At 51.2% G+C, this 13,828-nt stretch overlaps 1 protein-coding gene across 26 annotated transcripts in view; it reads right to left on the bottom strand.

The window, feature by feature from the left end:
- Mapk8ip3 (mitogen-activated protein kinase 8 interacting protein 3) overlaps positions 1–13,828 on the bottom strand; it is a 40,405-nt gene that overhangs the window by 22,871 nt on the left and 3,706 nt on the right. For 9 of the 26 annotated variants that reach the window (XM_078024834.1, XM_021734961.3, XM_021734966.3 and 6 more), the window contains exons 2-6: positions 8,363–8,483; positions 5,976–6,046; positions 5,668–5,759; positions 2,315–2,338; positions 335–479 (exon numbers count right to left, since the gene is read on the bottom strand). In XM_078024834.1, the coding sequence (XP_077880960.1) occupies positions 335–479; positions 2,315–2,338; positions 5,668–5,759; positions 5,976–6,046; positions 8,363–8,483 (453 nt within the window). The remainder of the gene's footprint in view (positions 1–334; positions 480–2,314; positions 2,339–5,667; positions 5,760–5,975; positions 6,047–8,362; positions 8,484–13,828) is intronic. The other 17 variants (XM_021734965.3, XM_040276866.2, XM_005337832.5 and 14 more) reach the window with 7 other exon arrangements.

The raw sequence follows: 13,828 nt of genomic DNA, 5'->3' as shown, positions 1-13,828 counted from the left end.
AGCAATGTGTGTCCTGCCTAAGTCTGGTTTGAGGGGATACTGCACTTTGGGGTGTGCTGGTGGAGAGCTGCTGAGCTCAGCCCTAATAGACACAGGATCTCCACTGTAGAGTGGTCCACCTAAGGATCAGAGAGGCCCAGCCTGGTCTAGCAGGTGCCATGGGAAGCCACATAAATGGCAACACAGGGTCACTGGGGCCCATACCTCCTGACACCAAGCCAGAGGAGGTAGACTAACACAGGGGAGCTACACGGGGTGGCATGCAAAGACAGGGCTCCCTGGATGGATGTGGGCATCAGCACTGGGGCCCTTACTCCACGCACGGCTACAAAACCTGGTAGCTGGAGATGGACTGCAGCTGGCCGAGGTCACTCAGGTGCCAGTGGTCCCCCGCAGGCACGAGCTTGCCCCCCATCTGTGCACGTACCATGCCGTCAGCCAGGGGGAAGACGTTCAGAGAGGTGGGACGTTCCTTCCTGCTGGAAAGGGGCAGGAGAAGAGAAAGTGGAGGTTAATGTCAGCTGAGAAAGAGTGGACACCCTCGCTGGGCCACGAGGCCTCTCTGGTGGACAGAGCTTCTCAAAAGGCCATCCTGCAGTCCAGCTTCAGAGGGCAGGACCAGTTGGGCAGCAGCACTCATGTGCTGGGGAGTCTCCACTCCTCATGACCCTGTGTGATCGTTCCCCTCCGTCACTGATGTATCACTTTTCTCTAGCTCAATTTATTTTTCTTTTTTTTTTTTGGGGGGGGGTTACGGGGATTGAATTCAGGGCACTCGACTACCGAACCACACCCCCCATCCATATTTTGTATTTTATTTAGAGACAGGGACTCACTGAGTAGCTTAGCGCCTTGCAGATGCTGAGGCTGGCTTTCAACTCGTCATCCTCCTGCCTCAGCCTCCCTAGCCATTGGGATTATATGCGTGCACCACTGTGCCTGGCCTCTAGCTCAAATTTTAATGGTCACCGCTGGTGTCAGCACTAGCAATCTCACAGCAAGGCAGTGACAGGCCATTTCCCTTGAGTGGTGACTTTCATGATGACAAAGCCCAGACTTGTCTCCTCATAGGTAACCTGTCAGTCCTGTCTCTGCTCGGGGCCAGTAGAGGCATCAGTCTGCTGCCCAGTTCTTTGCTCCCTGCTTTCCTACCAATCTGGTTTTTCATGAGGTCTTATCACTATAAAACATTTGAATACCATGTGTCTGAAGTAAAGTGAGGCATGCCTCATCTGCTGAAGCCTTTGAGGGAGGATCTCCTGTCACGAGCCTCGACAGGAAGCTGAGTCCTCTGAGGCTCTGAGCATCAGGCAGACAGAGTCAAGAGAGCCAAGCCCAACACACCTACAGTGGGCTCACTCCCAGGAGAACCTTAGGAGGGCTGCAAGTTTTGCTGGGAACAGAGGTATTCTCATTGCATGTCCTCCTGTCAGAGGCCTCTAAACAGGCAGGCCTCAATGGCATGGAAGACTGGGCAGCACAATCTTCCCTGGGGCAGATCTAGTCTGCTCTGCTTGGAGGTGACAGGGTAAGAACTAGCACTACTGCATGCCTCAGCCTCTCATACTTGAAGGAAACAGGACAGAGAGCAGGAGAAAGCAGAGGCATGCTGCCTATGCTTCCTGTGGCTGGAGGATGGCTTTATGAAGGATGACCCTGCGAAAGGGTGCCCAGACAGCTCTAGGGATTGGAGAGCTGGTCTGTTTCCTGATGCCTGCTAGGTCCTGGCTGTGTCAACTGGGCTGCTGGAGTGGCAGGCATAGGACCAGAGGGGCAGCACCCTGCTGGAGCAGAGGAGCTACACTCAGCCACATCAGAAGGCGTTTGCCTATGGCCAGCTCTCATGACCCCTTCATGGGGTGCCAGTACCTGTCAAGACTTGGATCTCTACCAGAGCCTCCTGGGCCCAGTCCCAAGAGCTGCTCCCTGTCAAGAGCCCACAAAGCCTGGAGTAGCAAAGCCTGGGGTGGGCTACACCCCTGCCTGCCCCAGCAGGCTCCCGCCTCCTCTTACCCACTTTGCCTCTTTTGAGAGGCTAATATTAGCATGGGGAGCACCCTGGGGCCTGGCTGACCCCGTTAAGCACTTAAACTCATGACCTCAGGTGAGAAGCACTTAACATGTCCCTAGGCCCAAGCCGATGCCATCCTCACTGCCACCACATGCTACAGGGCGACAGCAGGGAGCATGGGGGCGGCTCTTGCCGCACAAGATGGGGCAATGGACACACAAACCAAGGACTTCCACAGCTTGATGTGGCACATATGGCCCAAGGCAACCCCAGCACTGAGTAGACAGAGACCCACAGCGTTACCTCTTCCTCCATGACTGGCGAGGACTGCAGGGCAGCGACAGACACGGCCAGCACACAGCAGCGACAGCACAGGGCAGGACAAGAAGACCACGTTAGAGAACGAAGGTCAGGCCAGCTCCTGGCTGTGCACACGCTCAGAGGAGGAAGCTCGAGGACAATGATGGGGAGACAAGAAGGTGGCCTAACCCCCACTCCCCTACACACAACAGCGGTCACACACACAGACATCTTGACTTCAACAAGAGGCCCTGCATGGGGCCTGTGCAGTAGTTCAGCAAGTGCAGCATGTACACATCTACTGCAGAAGCACAAGCACACATGTGCACACAGAGGAGGGTGACAGAGTTGAGACACACGCATGCTCCTGCTCATGCCTAAGCACAGCTGATGTCTGAGCTCCTACTGAGACACACAGACTCTGAAAAATCACACCAGGAGTGCAGGAAAAGTTGGTGTGGGTCAGGAGTGGTCAGTAGCTCAGAATAAGGAGGAACTAGGGCCTCGGGGGAGCTGAGGGGGTCTGAGCACAGGGGACAGGACCTATTTGCCCTCCACCTCAGCCTCCCAAGCCCAGAAGGGCTCACACTTTGTAGGGGGACAAAGCTGCACTTTCTTGACCTTAGTCAGCTGCTGTGGAGGCCTCAGGTGGCAGCCCCTGTCCACACCCAGGAGCCCAGACATCATGGTGGGGAAGGCACAGCCCAGAGGATACTCCTGACTTTCGGCAGCAGCAAGAGAAAAAGCCTCTGGGCTGGTGAGGAAGCTCAGTGTAACTGACAGCTAGACGAGTGATGGCGGCAGCCTAGACCTGGGCACTACCCCTCCAATTCCCCTCTCCCCAGCCCTGGGAACACCTTGGCCTTCTCATGGCCGAAAGCCACCTGCAACACAGCCAGCATTCTCATGTGTCCTGCAGAGGTGGGCAACTCACAGGGTCTCAAGATGAAGGTGACATGGCTGCTTACACCTGCTGCCCAGCTGGCAGATCAGATCGGTGTGACAAAGACTGGTGTCACAAGACACCCTCCCTTTCCTGGACATGCTGGGATTCCACGGTAAATAAACGAGTGCCTGGGCTTCTAGGACAGCTACATGTAGGGGGCGCACTCTTGCCGACAGGCACCAGAGGCCCTGTGCTGTCCAGAGGACATGGTTAGCCACTGCCAGACCACAGGACCTGGTCAGAACAGCACGTTCAGAGCAGGTCCCAGGACTACCCCTATGAAGCAGGTCAAGGGCTTCTCACAGGGCTCATTCTGGCTCCCTGAGGGAAGAGGAGGAGCTGCTGTAAAGTCCCAGCAAGGCTGAGGAATGAGGCCTGAGTGGCACACTCAAGTCCCAGGGCTATGGGCTCCTCGGCAGGAGTCAGCTTCCCACAGTCTGCCTGTCCTGCAACCAGAGCTGAACTCTGACCAATAGGGAGAAACCAAGGGGCCAACACTGACTGGCTCAAGGCTGTGGATCCCACAGGAACACCTGAAGAAGCAGGTGATCTGATAGGGCCTACTTCTCCCCACCCACCATGGGATCATCCATGACAAAGCACACCCTGCCCCACACAGAGGAATGGGAGGCCTGAACTGCCCATGGTGATGGCTAGAACCTTCATCGGCTGGTTTCAGAGCATGAGTGGCAGGGTTTTAGGTGAGCCCAGTGTCCTACAGAGTCCAATTTATGTAGTGTCCACAGGGCCTGGGGCACTGCCCACTGTGACACAGATCCTGGTCACTCACGGCTTCTAGGATAGCCCAGGTATGCTCTCCCTGTGCTCTCTACTGTGTGACCCTTGGGCTGTTCCCCTTTTAAGGGTGCACTGGCAGAAGATAGGCAGGAAGTCCCAAATCACTGCAGCTCTCACACAAAACAACATTAAGACCCTTAACTCTGGGTTAGAATTCAAGACCAGCCGTTTGGAAATCCTTGTGGCCATTCTGAGGGCCAGAAGTCAGCACATCCACAGTGTGCTAAGGAGAAACACTTGGAATTGTACTTCCCCCATTCAGATGCAACTGTAAACTGCAGTGTCAGAGTCTGGCAAGCTCTCTTGCCCACACTGCCTTGCTAACTCTAGTGCTGCCTGGCAGCTGCAACATAGGCCCCATTCCGTGGTAGGCAGTGACTCGTGTCGGCAAGCACACTGCCAGTGCCTTGCTCCCTGCTGCAGTCCTGGAGACACAATGGTACACACGTCTGTTTCTGTTTCCAGGTTGGAGACTCTGGGGCACAGAAGCAGACAGCTTTGCCCAACTTCCTGATCAGTGGCCGATGAAGTCCAGAGCTGGACCTCTGAACCTTATTGTTATACACATAACACACAGAATAGGCAGGCACGGAAGAAAATGTAAGCAACAGCTTTTACGCAGTGTGCCAAGGGTGCTCCCTGGCCCAGCCTATCTGCAGAATCAGGGGCCACAGGGCGATGGGTGCACCTGGCTCCCCCTGTGGTCCTGGCTTCAGACCCTACCCCGACATGATGGAGGTGTAGAACCCCTGGCCCAGGCCTCCATCTGTACTCTCCCACTCACCCCCTTACACTGGTCACAACTGGATAGGATCTCTGATACTGCTCCCTGGGCCTGAAACAGAGAGTAGAAGACTCTGGCCTGGGAGGGCTTCTCCTTGCTGCTCAAGCAAGGTTAACACAGAGGGGCCTGGGGGTCTGCTGCATCAACCTGCCCTGCAGAGGGAATGAGGCTCAGTGGTTGGCTAAGGTCGCCTGACCTCCGCCCATCCCATCAGTTAGCAGTAGCATGCTCCACTCACCTAGAACACAGATCCACAGACACTGAGCCCCTACCCCAAGAAGAATGTGTTCACACTCCACACAGATCCTAGTTTTATCCACAAGTCATAACTAGCAAACTCTACCTTCTTTATTTTATAAATGAGATGAGGTCAGAGCATTGGGTGATCGGCTGAAGCCCCATTAACAGATGTCAGAGCTGGGCTTCAAAGCCCGCCAGCAGGTAGAGGTCTCCAGGTGCTTGTTGCAGAACAGTGTCCAGCCCCTCTGGCCCTTCCCTCTGTAATCCTGGTATGAGAGGCAGACAGACAGATCCCTTGGTTCTGCCTTATACTGAGTTAAACCCATTCCTTGTGCAAATGATTGCAAAAGCAAAAGCATTGTAAGCACTGATTTTGAGATTTCAAATATATTTTGGTGAATGGGAAAATTTGCCAGCTATGTGAATAGTGAGGGCTGAACACATGCAACTTTGCTGAGCCTCTGAGACTGACCTGCAACTCACAGAAGGCATAGCCTGGCTACTCACAAGCCCTCAGCCACAGCCACCTCTAAATGCACTCCTGCCCAGAGGCCCTCTGCCTCCCCTCTGCCACCTTAGCTGGCCTACCTCCGCCCTGGCAGGCTGCTCTCCGTCTGGCTGCTCCCCCCAACCTGCTGCATCTTGGATCTCTCGATGTGCTCCACGTAGGTCTGAATCATCTGCCAAGAGGGGACTCTCATCAGTGAAGCCCCCTGGGCCCCACACCACCAAGATTCAGATGCAGTTGTGCTCCAATGAAAACAGGCAACTCCAGGGGAAGGGGCCAAACCAGCCGAGGCAGACAGCTTCCCTCCAGACACAGGTGGCACCAGTAAATAGCAGGTGTGGGCTGCAGCTCAGGCCCCTCCTACCCAAGGAGGCCCATTGGTGCCCACCTCCGTGTGCCGCTGGTGCAGGGCGTTGTACTCCTTCTTCATCTCAGATTCCCGTTCCTCCAGCCGAGAGACTAGAAGACACAAGGCCTATGGGTCAGCCACACCGCCCGCTCCCACAAGGCTGGTCCCTCTCCCAGGCCAGGACCAGAAGCTGGTGTAGCATCTCGTGCCCTAAGGGCCATGATTGCTGGAGGGCAGACACGACAGGCATGGTGTGTGCTATCTGTGGGAGAGCACTTCACTCAGTTATAAAGAAAACCAGGACAAGCAGATACACCAGAAGCAATCTCTACCCAGGTCAGCCAGGAAGTTTGGTGATGGAGGCAAAACTGAAGGTGAGTGAGGGCTCAGTGGTGGCACATGTGCCTAAGATATGGGAGGCCCTGGTTTCATCCCAGCGCAGCAAAGAAAGAGGAATGAGATGTTTGTGGGAAGAGATAACCTCTTAGACATTCCTAAGAGTGACAGCACTTTGGCAGAACAGACAGCAGGACTCCTTACACATGCTGAGGTTTGGGAAGACCAAGTCACAATCATGGCTCCTTGAGACTGACAGCAAGGCTTCCCTAAATTGGTGGCCACTGGTGACACTGGGATAATCCCCTCTGGCCCCACGTGTGCCTGCCCAAGCAGACAACTGCCCAAGAGGCTAACTGTCAGCAGGGGCCAGGTGATGTCTCCATGTCCTGCCAAAAGCCAGCATGCAATGATCTTAGATGCCTCCCCCTGTGGCTCAGCCCTGTCCTTGCAGCCCAGCAAGATGGGAGGGCCAGGAAGAAGAGTAGAAGCAGGACAATAAAACAGACAATTTCAAGGACTCGTGTGGCATGATCCTTCAGCAGTCAGTACCCCATCCTCAGTGTGAGACCTTCCCACCCTTCCTTGGCTTCCTGATGTCTGCTTTCAGTTGATTTATCAAATGACATGGTTCCACCTCTCACTGCAGGGTGTGCTTTTTGCTCCTTGACCTGAAGGTGGCCTGCCTGGCGGTGTCTGTGGAGGTCACTGCTGTGTAGCCTGGGTTGGTGTGTCTGGTGGTTCGGGATCCCGCTGAAGCAGCAGGAGCTCCAGCTCGAGGTAAAAGCCTAGAAGGCTTGTTATGGACACCAGCACTCAACACATAAGGGACTTAGAGGTGCTGGTGCACAACACACAACCCATGTCAGGCATGTTCTGACCCGGCTACTGCTCTGTCCTTGGAGAGGCTGGCTGCCTAACTGTGCTCTCCTGCAGAGGAATGTAGTGTTAGAGTCCCAGGGCATCTCTATGACCCCTCTCACCTGGTGCCTACCCAACAAGTAATCACTGCCTGCAATCTAGTTGCAATCTTTCTTCTCTCTTCACACATGACACACAGTCTAAGTAAAGGGAATACTAGTGCATGGGGAACTCCAGAAAGGGCTTCCTATGAGTGCCTACAGAGGGGCTTCAGGCTCGGGGCTGGCTGGTGCACCTGGAAGTGGGTGGCTGCGGAATTCTCCATTTTATCTACTACTTTTTGGGAAAAAAAAGGCTCCTGCCCCATCCAGGGAAATCAGGTAAAGTGGCAATCATGGGTTTCAATAAAACACCTCTTTGTAGAGACTAAGATTACACAGCTAATGACAAACAGTTTTAGTATACTGTCGAAGACTAAAATACACGTTCTCCTGGTAATGATTTTATTTATTTATTTTTAAATTAGTTTTTAAAAAATATTTATTTTTTAATGGTAGTTGGACACAAAAACTACCTCTAACCCCCCGCCTCGGATTTACTTTTTTTAAATAATATACTTGTAATTATTTTTTAAATACCTTTTATTTCTTATCTTATTTATACTGTAATTATTTTTTAAATACCTTTATTTATTTATTTATTTTTATGTGGTGCTGAGGATAGAACCCAGGGCCTTGCACGTGCTAAATGAGCGCTCTACCACTAAGCCACAATATACCCTTTCTTCGCCTTGCTTTGCCGGGACAGGGTTTTCCCACAGACACCCTTGGCCAACCATGAGACTCTCCTAGGCACTGGCATGACAGCAATGGCTTTGTCGTGGATGGACTTTCAGCCGGACAAAGACCAGTCACTCACTCCCCAGGCAGGTGGGAGCGAGAAGCCAGCAGGACCACAAGACCACGGAGTGGACATTTTCAGGTCAGATTTCACTATAAAACAGCAGAGCCTTGTGATTAGGAGTCTTATCTATTTTTCTCACTTCCACAAAGGACCTGAGGTGATTACAGAAACACATGCTAGTGTGGAGATTAAACAAGTAGTTGAGAAAAATCACTGGGCTTCCTCTAATCTCCTTTCACCAGAAGCTCTCGTCTCTGCCCCAGCCAGCCGGGCCTCACACCACGCACATGTTCCCTCTCGTGTCACCTCTCCTGCCAGCCACTTACTCTGATCGGCGTAGTTCTTGGCTTTCAGTTCCAGTTGGCGTGTCTGAAACTCATAGTGCTCCACCTGGATCTGGAGCTCTTTTTTTTCTTGTTCCAAGGCATCTTCAAACTCAATGAATTTCTATGCACAGAAACAACAAATAGGTAGATGTTATAAAGGTGTGCAGCCAGAAGGGGACTGCAGCCCTTCTTCACCTGAAGGACCATGGGCTTCAAGCCTCGAGAGGCCATGAGCTGGACAGTGGGAGGGTTGGAATGAGGGGTTTCCCCATTCTTGACTCTGGCTTCCAACCCTTTATGGTGCTGGCGCCCTTCAGGCAAATCTCAGCATAGCTGAGTCCTGAAAGCAAGCAACAGGGGACTCTAGACTCTGGGCCTCAACTATTCCCATGGCATTTCAATCACCGCTCAGCTCAGGACCCACCATTACTGGACTAACTGATGACACCAAGCATCACACCTAGTCCCTGGAAAAGATGGGGTTGGTCTCTGTTAGTTTTCGAGGAGAAAGGTGGCATGGCTGACTGGCTGGCTGGCTGCAATTTCAGTTCCCCTGTCACTGATGACACCAAAACTTTTTCACAAGTGTATTTTTTATATAGGCTACCTCTGGAAATCACTCATTCTGTTATATTGTTTTTACTGACTCATTAGGATTTTCACTATACCTAATCAAGACTTTGTGTCTTAGCTGGGCACAGTGGTGCATATCTGTGATCCCATCTACTCGGGAGGTTGAGGCATGAAGATACAAGTTTGAAGCCAGCCTGAGCTTAGTGAGGCCCTGTCTCAAAGAAAAACAATAAAAAGGGTTGGGGTGTAGATCAGAGGTAGAATACTCCTGGGTTCAGTCTCTAGTATCATAAAAACAAAATAAAACAAAAACTAAACCCAGGCCTTGCACTGTGCTGGCACTGCGGCCTATGGTCTGTGTGTGGGAGCTGCCTTGGTGACGTTTGCCCCTCTCCTGCCCTGTCACTGCACAGTGCTGCGTTTCTCATGTGCTAGATCACACTGTTTTGGTCTATTTCCGATCAGACCAAAAGAGGGTTTGTTCCAGGCACACTGGTGCCAAACACAGTTCTGAACCCGAGGGGTATGCTTCCTCACAAACCTTCCTCACCAGCATTTCCTTGGTTATTCTCACATCTCTCTTTCCAGGTTAACTTGAAAACCGCTTTACCCCTCATATATTGGCCAGAATTATCAGAATTTGTTTCCTGGTGAATTTGAAGATATGTATTAAAATAATCTGACAGCACAAGCCCTTCCAACATCTAGTATCAGAGAAATCTCTTCTTAGTGTTCACCAGAATGCAAGGTTCTTTCTATTCCAACTGTAAAACCACACAGAACTCAACTGACCTTTCCTGCCAAATGCACAGAGGTCAGCATGGAATTCCCAGATGTGCAGCAACAACCAGGCACTGCCTCTCAAGCACTAGGCAGACCTGTGACACTTTTACATGCAAGGAAATTCCACCAGCAACGCAAATTGACATTCCAGATTGAATTCGTTCTCACATGTCCTAGAGACCAGGGTCACCGAAAGGACTCCATCCAATGGAGGGAGAAAAACCAATTTCCAAAAGAAATACACTCTCATCTTTGACTTTTGGGCTGGGCAGGTGCCCTTTTTCTGCAGCCGATTCCCAGGGGATGGCGTGTGCTTGACACTGCAGAATTTTACCCCAGGCTGGCTAGAGGCAAAGGACCCAAATCACCTTTCCATTTCCCATGACTGTCTTAAACCTAGGTCTGAAAAGCAGGAGAGCAGGTCTTGAGGGTGACCCTGGGTGTCAGAAACTGCTTCCAAGGTCTGCTAGATGGCACACTCGTGAGGAGGGATACTTCTGTACTCCAACATGGCTCTGAGAATGGCCGTATCCCAGGAACACAACAAACATTCCTCACATTTACATTAAAGGGAATATGTGCTCCAGTGCCTGCCCAAAACCCATCCAGCTGGTTTAATACATACTGGTTTTTAAAATTGGTAAGACAGGGAAAAGAAAAGGATTACGTCAGTAATACAAGGGGGAAGTAAGAAAACAGAAGCTAAACCCATGTGCCACGCGGGGAAATATCACTTATCCTCTGTGGCTGCTCCAGCCAATGCTTCCCCTGTTCTGTGACCAGGAGTACTAGCTCTCAGGAAAAGAGCACTCCAAACTTAAGAAAGGCACAGGGCAGGCACCCAGTGCAGTATCTGTTTGGGCACTCATCTGCTAGGGAGGAGGAGAGGTGGTAGGAAGGCCAGGGTGGAAAAGGTTGGGGAATAGGACCCCAGCAAGAAGCAGAGAATGGAAGGAATGATACCCAGTGTCAAGGGAAGCCAAGATGCAGGCAGAAGGCCCCAGAACACTTCAATAAGAGGTCCTCCTTTGAATCCATTGCTATGGGGGATGGGGTCTAAACTCCAGAGCTGAGAGGAGGCACATACTCAAGGATATCTATCATATTTAACTTGCCATCCCAAAGCTCCTATCCTCACAGGCACTTAAAAACCTAGCTGCAAATGACTGACTACATGGGTCGAAAAACACTATTTCTTCAGGGCGAGACTTGGTCCCCAGTGGCTGGAATGTGTTCTTAGAACAGGCCAGTCTCTACACGGGGTCAAAAATAGACTCCAGTGTGGGAAGCCATTCTGACACGTGATTGGGCGGCTCCTGGTTAGGGTCTGAGGCGTTCTGGCTGTGTCGGAACTTTTCCGGCCCTCTCCTGATGAGAGAACCCATCCGTGTCAGGGTGTGTCTGACCACTGACCCTGGGGGCCCAATCACTGACCCTGACCTTGGAGTGCAGTCCCCCCTCAACCTTCATTGGATGGAATTCTCCCCTGAATCTCTTGTTCCCCAATAAAAAGCTACTCCCAGGCATGTTCACTCTCTCTCTCTCCTGCTGGCCCTGAGTAATCCTTGCTGCCCCGCTGGGTGGTTAGAGGTGGGAACCAGAGAGGGGAGCCGTCTTAGACCTGGCAATAGAAATAAGGTAACTGAGTTTGTATGTTTTATTTCGATCTCGCTAACTAACTTTTATGCCAAGAACCTCATTAATGAAACCATTGCACTGGCCGCATGGTGGACTCCAGTCTCCTGGCTTTTGCCTCCTCCAGCAGTCCTGAACACATTTCTGCTTTTTTGTGTGTGTGTGTGTGATACTGGGGACTGAACTCAAGGGAATTCTACCACTGAGCAACAGCCTCAGCCAAAATTCATACACACACACACACACACACACCTATATATATGTATATATATATATGTGTGTGTGTGTATATATATATATACACATACATATATGTGTGTGTGTGTGTATATATAATTTTTTTTTTTTGGTACTGGGGACTGAACTCAGGGTTATAGGGTTATTTGACCACCAAGCCACATCTCTTTTCCTATTTTGTATTTTATTTAGAGACAGGGTCTCACTGAGTTGCTTAGCGCTTCACAGTTGATAAGGCTGGCTTTGAACTCTCGATCCTCCTTTGTTAGCTTCCCAAGCCGCTGGGATTACAAGCATGCACTACTATTATTTAAAATGTGCCTGGCTATTTTTTAAATTTTTAAATTTTGAGTAAGGGTCTATGTTGAGGCTGATCTCTAACTTGTGATCCTCCTGTCCCAGCCTCCCGAGTCTCTGGAATGACAGACTTGGCCACTGCACCCACCCGACTGTTCCTGCAAATGTTAATGGTGCAGCTGCCATCACCTACACACCTGCACTGCACAGGGCCTGTCCCAAGATGGCATGCACACCAAGGCCACGTAAAAGTGAAGCCCCCAGTTCCATCAGCAGGCAGACACACAAACAGGCAGAGACACTGCCTAGCAGTGAAGAACACATGTGACAGCCTGGACATCTCAGAACCATAATACCAAGTGATAGAAGTGAGACAAAGCAGGGCATATACTGCATGGTCTGTGTATAGAAAGTCCTAGAAATGCAAATGAACCAATGGGGGCAGAAAGCAGATCAGTGGTCAACTGGGGGTAGGGAAGGCAGGGAGACACAGAGACCAAGATCACATAAGTGAGCTCTAGGATGGGGGGGGCACCTTCACCGCCCTCACGGTGGGGATGGATAGCTTGAGGGGTCTATACCAATGTCCAAACTCATCACACTGAGCGGAGTGTGGCACATACCTGTCATCCCAGACCGAGTGGGAAGATATCAAGTTCAAGGTCACCTATCAAGACCCTGACTCAAAATGAAAATAAAAAGGGCTGGATATAGCTCAGTGGTAGAGTGCCTCTGGGTTCAAACTCATAAAACAAAAATCCTTGTTGATTGTACACTAAGCATGTGCAGTTCTGTGTATGCCAGCCATACTTCAACACAATGGCTAACCCCTCCCCCTGAAAAAAGAATAAAAGATAAAAGAGAGTGAAGCCCAGAGTAAAAGGTTCAGTCCTGTGACCATCAGCAAAGGAGACTTCTAGGAGCCAGGGATCTCCCAGCAGACCTCTTCTCAGCCCTGCAGGAATTTCGTCACCTCCTTCCTGTTTCCTAGAGAGTTAGCACCACCTCCCACTGGCTCCATCTCATCCTATTTTCCTCTACCTGTTCTCCTGTAGCAGAAACAAGTCCCTCTGGCTGGAACACGTTCACTGAAAAAATCCAAAACCCAATTTTAAGCATCTTCCTTTCTTTCCTGAAGCTAACTTAGAAACATTTACCACCTGCCCTTTGAAAGGGACTCAGCCAGACTGTTCACAGTTGTGCTGTCTAGTACAGGTGCCCTGGTCACAGGCGACTGTCTCAACATAAAATAATTAAAAGGAAAACCAGGGCTTGGGGTGTGGCTCAGTGGAAGAGACCTGGCCTTACAAGTATCAGGACCTGGTTTCTATCCCCAGCACCAGGGAAGAAAAATAATTAAAATCCCCTTTCTTCAGCTCCCTAAGACACATTGGAAATGTTCACGGGCCCACTGGATTGGACAGCACAAATGAGAATATGCCCATCACCACAGAAGTCTGCTGGACAGAAGGGCTGCTCCTAAGAGAATCCCTGATCTTGGGAACTGAGGTGTTGGCATGGAAAGATGAGCAAAGGGGAAGCTGGCTTCCCTGTTCATTCACACAGGCTAGCTGGAGAAGAGAATAGCCCTGGTCCTGTCCCTGAACAAACTGGAAGTTAGCTGGGGAGGTCAGGGTGAGAGGCATAGCAGGTGAATGCTGGGGACATTCTTGTTCTCTCCAGTACACTGTCAGATGCCAGGGAGTCAGGTGGGCCAGGAACTGGCTGGGCAAAACCCTGGCAGGGTCCTTCACAAGGGGAGCAGCACACACGGGGAGAGGAAGTAGAAGACCAGGCCTCTTCTCACATCTTGTCTTGTGCCCCTCCTGCCTGCCCATCTTGTATGCGGTCAAGATGTCCCAGACTCGGCAGCCCTGAGTATTACTTCAGAGAATGAGTCTGGCTACCAGGTTACAGGAAAGCCAGACCAGCATATATACT

This window comes from Ictidomys tridecemlineatus, chromosome 10 (genome assembly GCF_052094955.1).
Source record: "Ictidomys tridecemlineatus isolate mIctTri1 chromosome 10, mIctTri1.hap1, whole genome shotgun sequence".
Lineage (NCBI taxonomy): Eukaryota > Metazoa > Chordata > Mammalia > Rodentia > Sciuridae > Ictidomys > Ictidomys tridecemlineatus.
The sequence above is the reverse complement of the archived record's forward strand: the minus strand, read 5'-3'. Positions and strand labels throughout refer to the sequence as shown.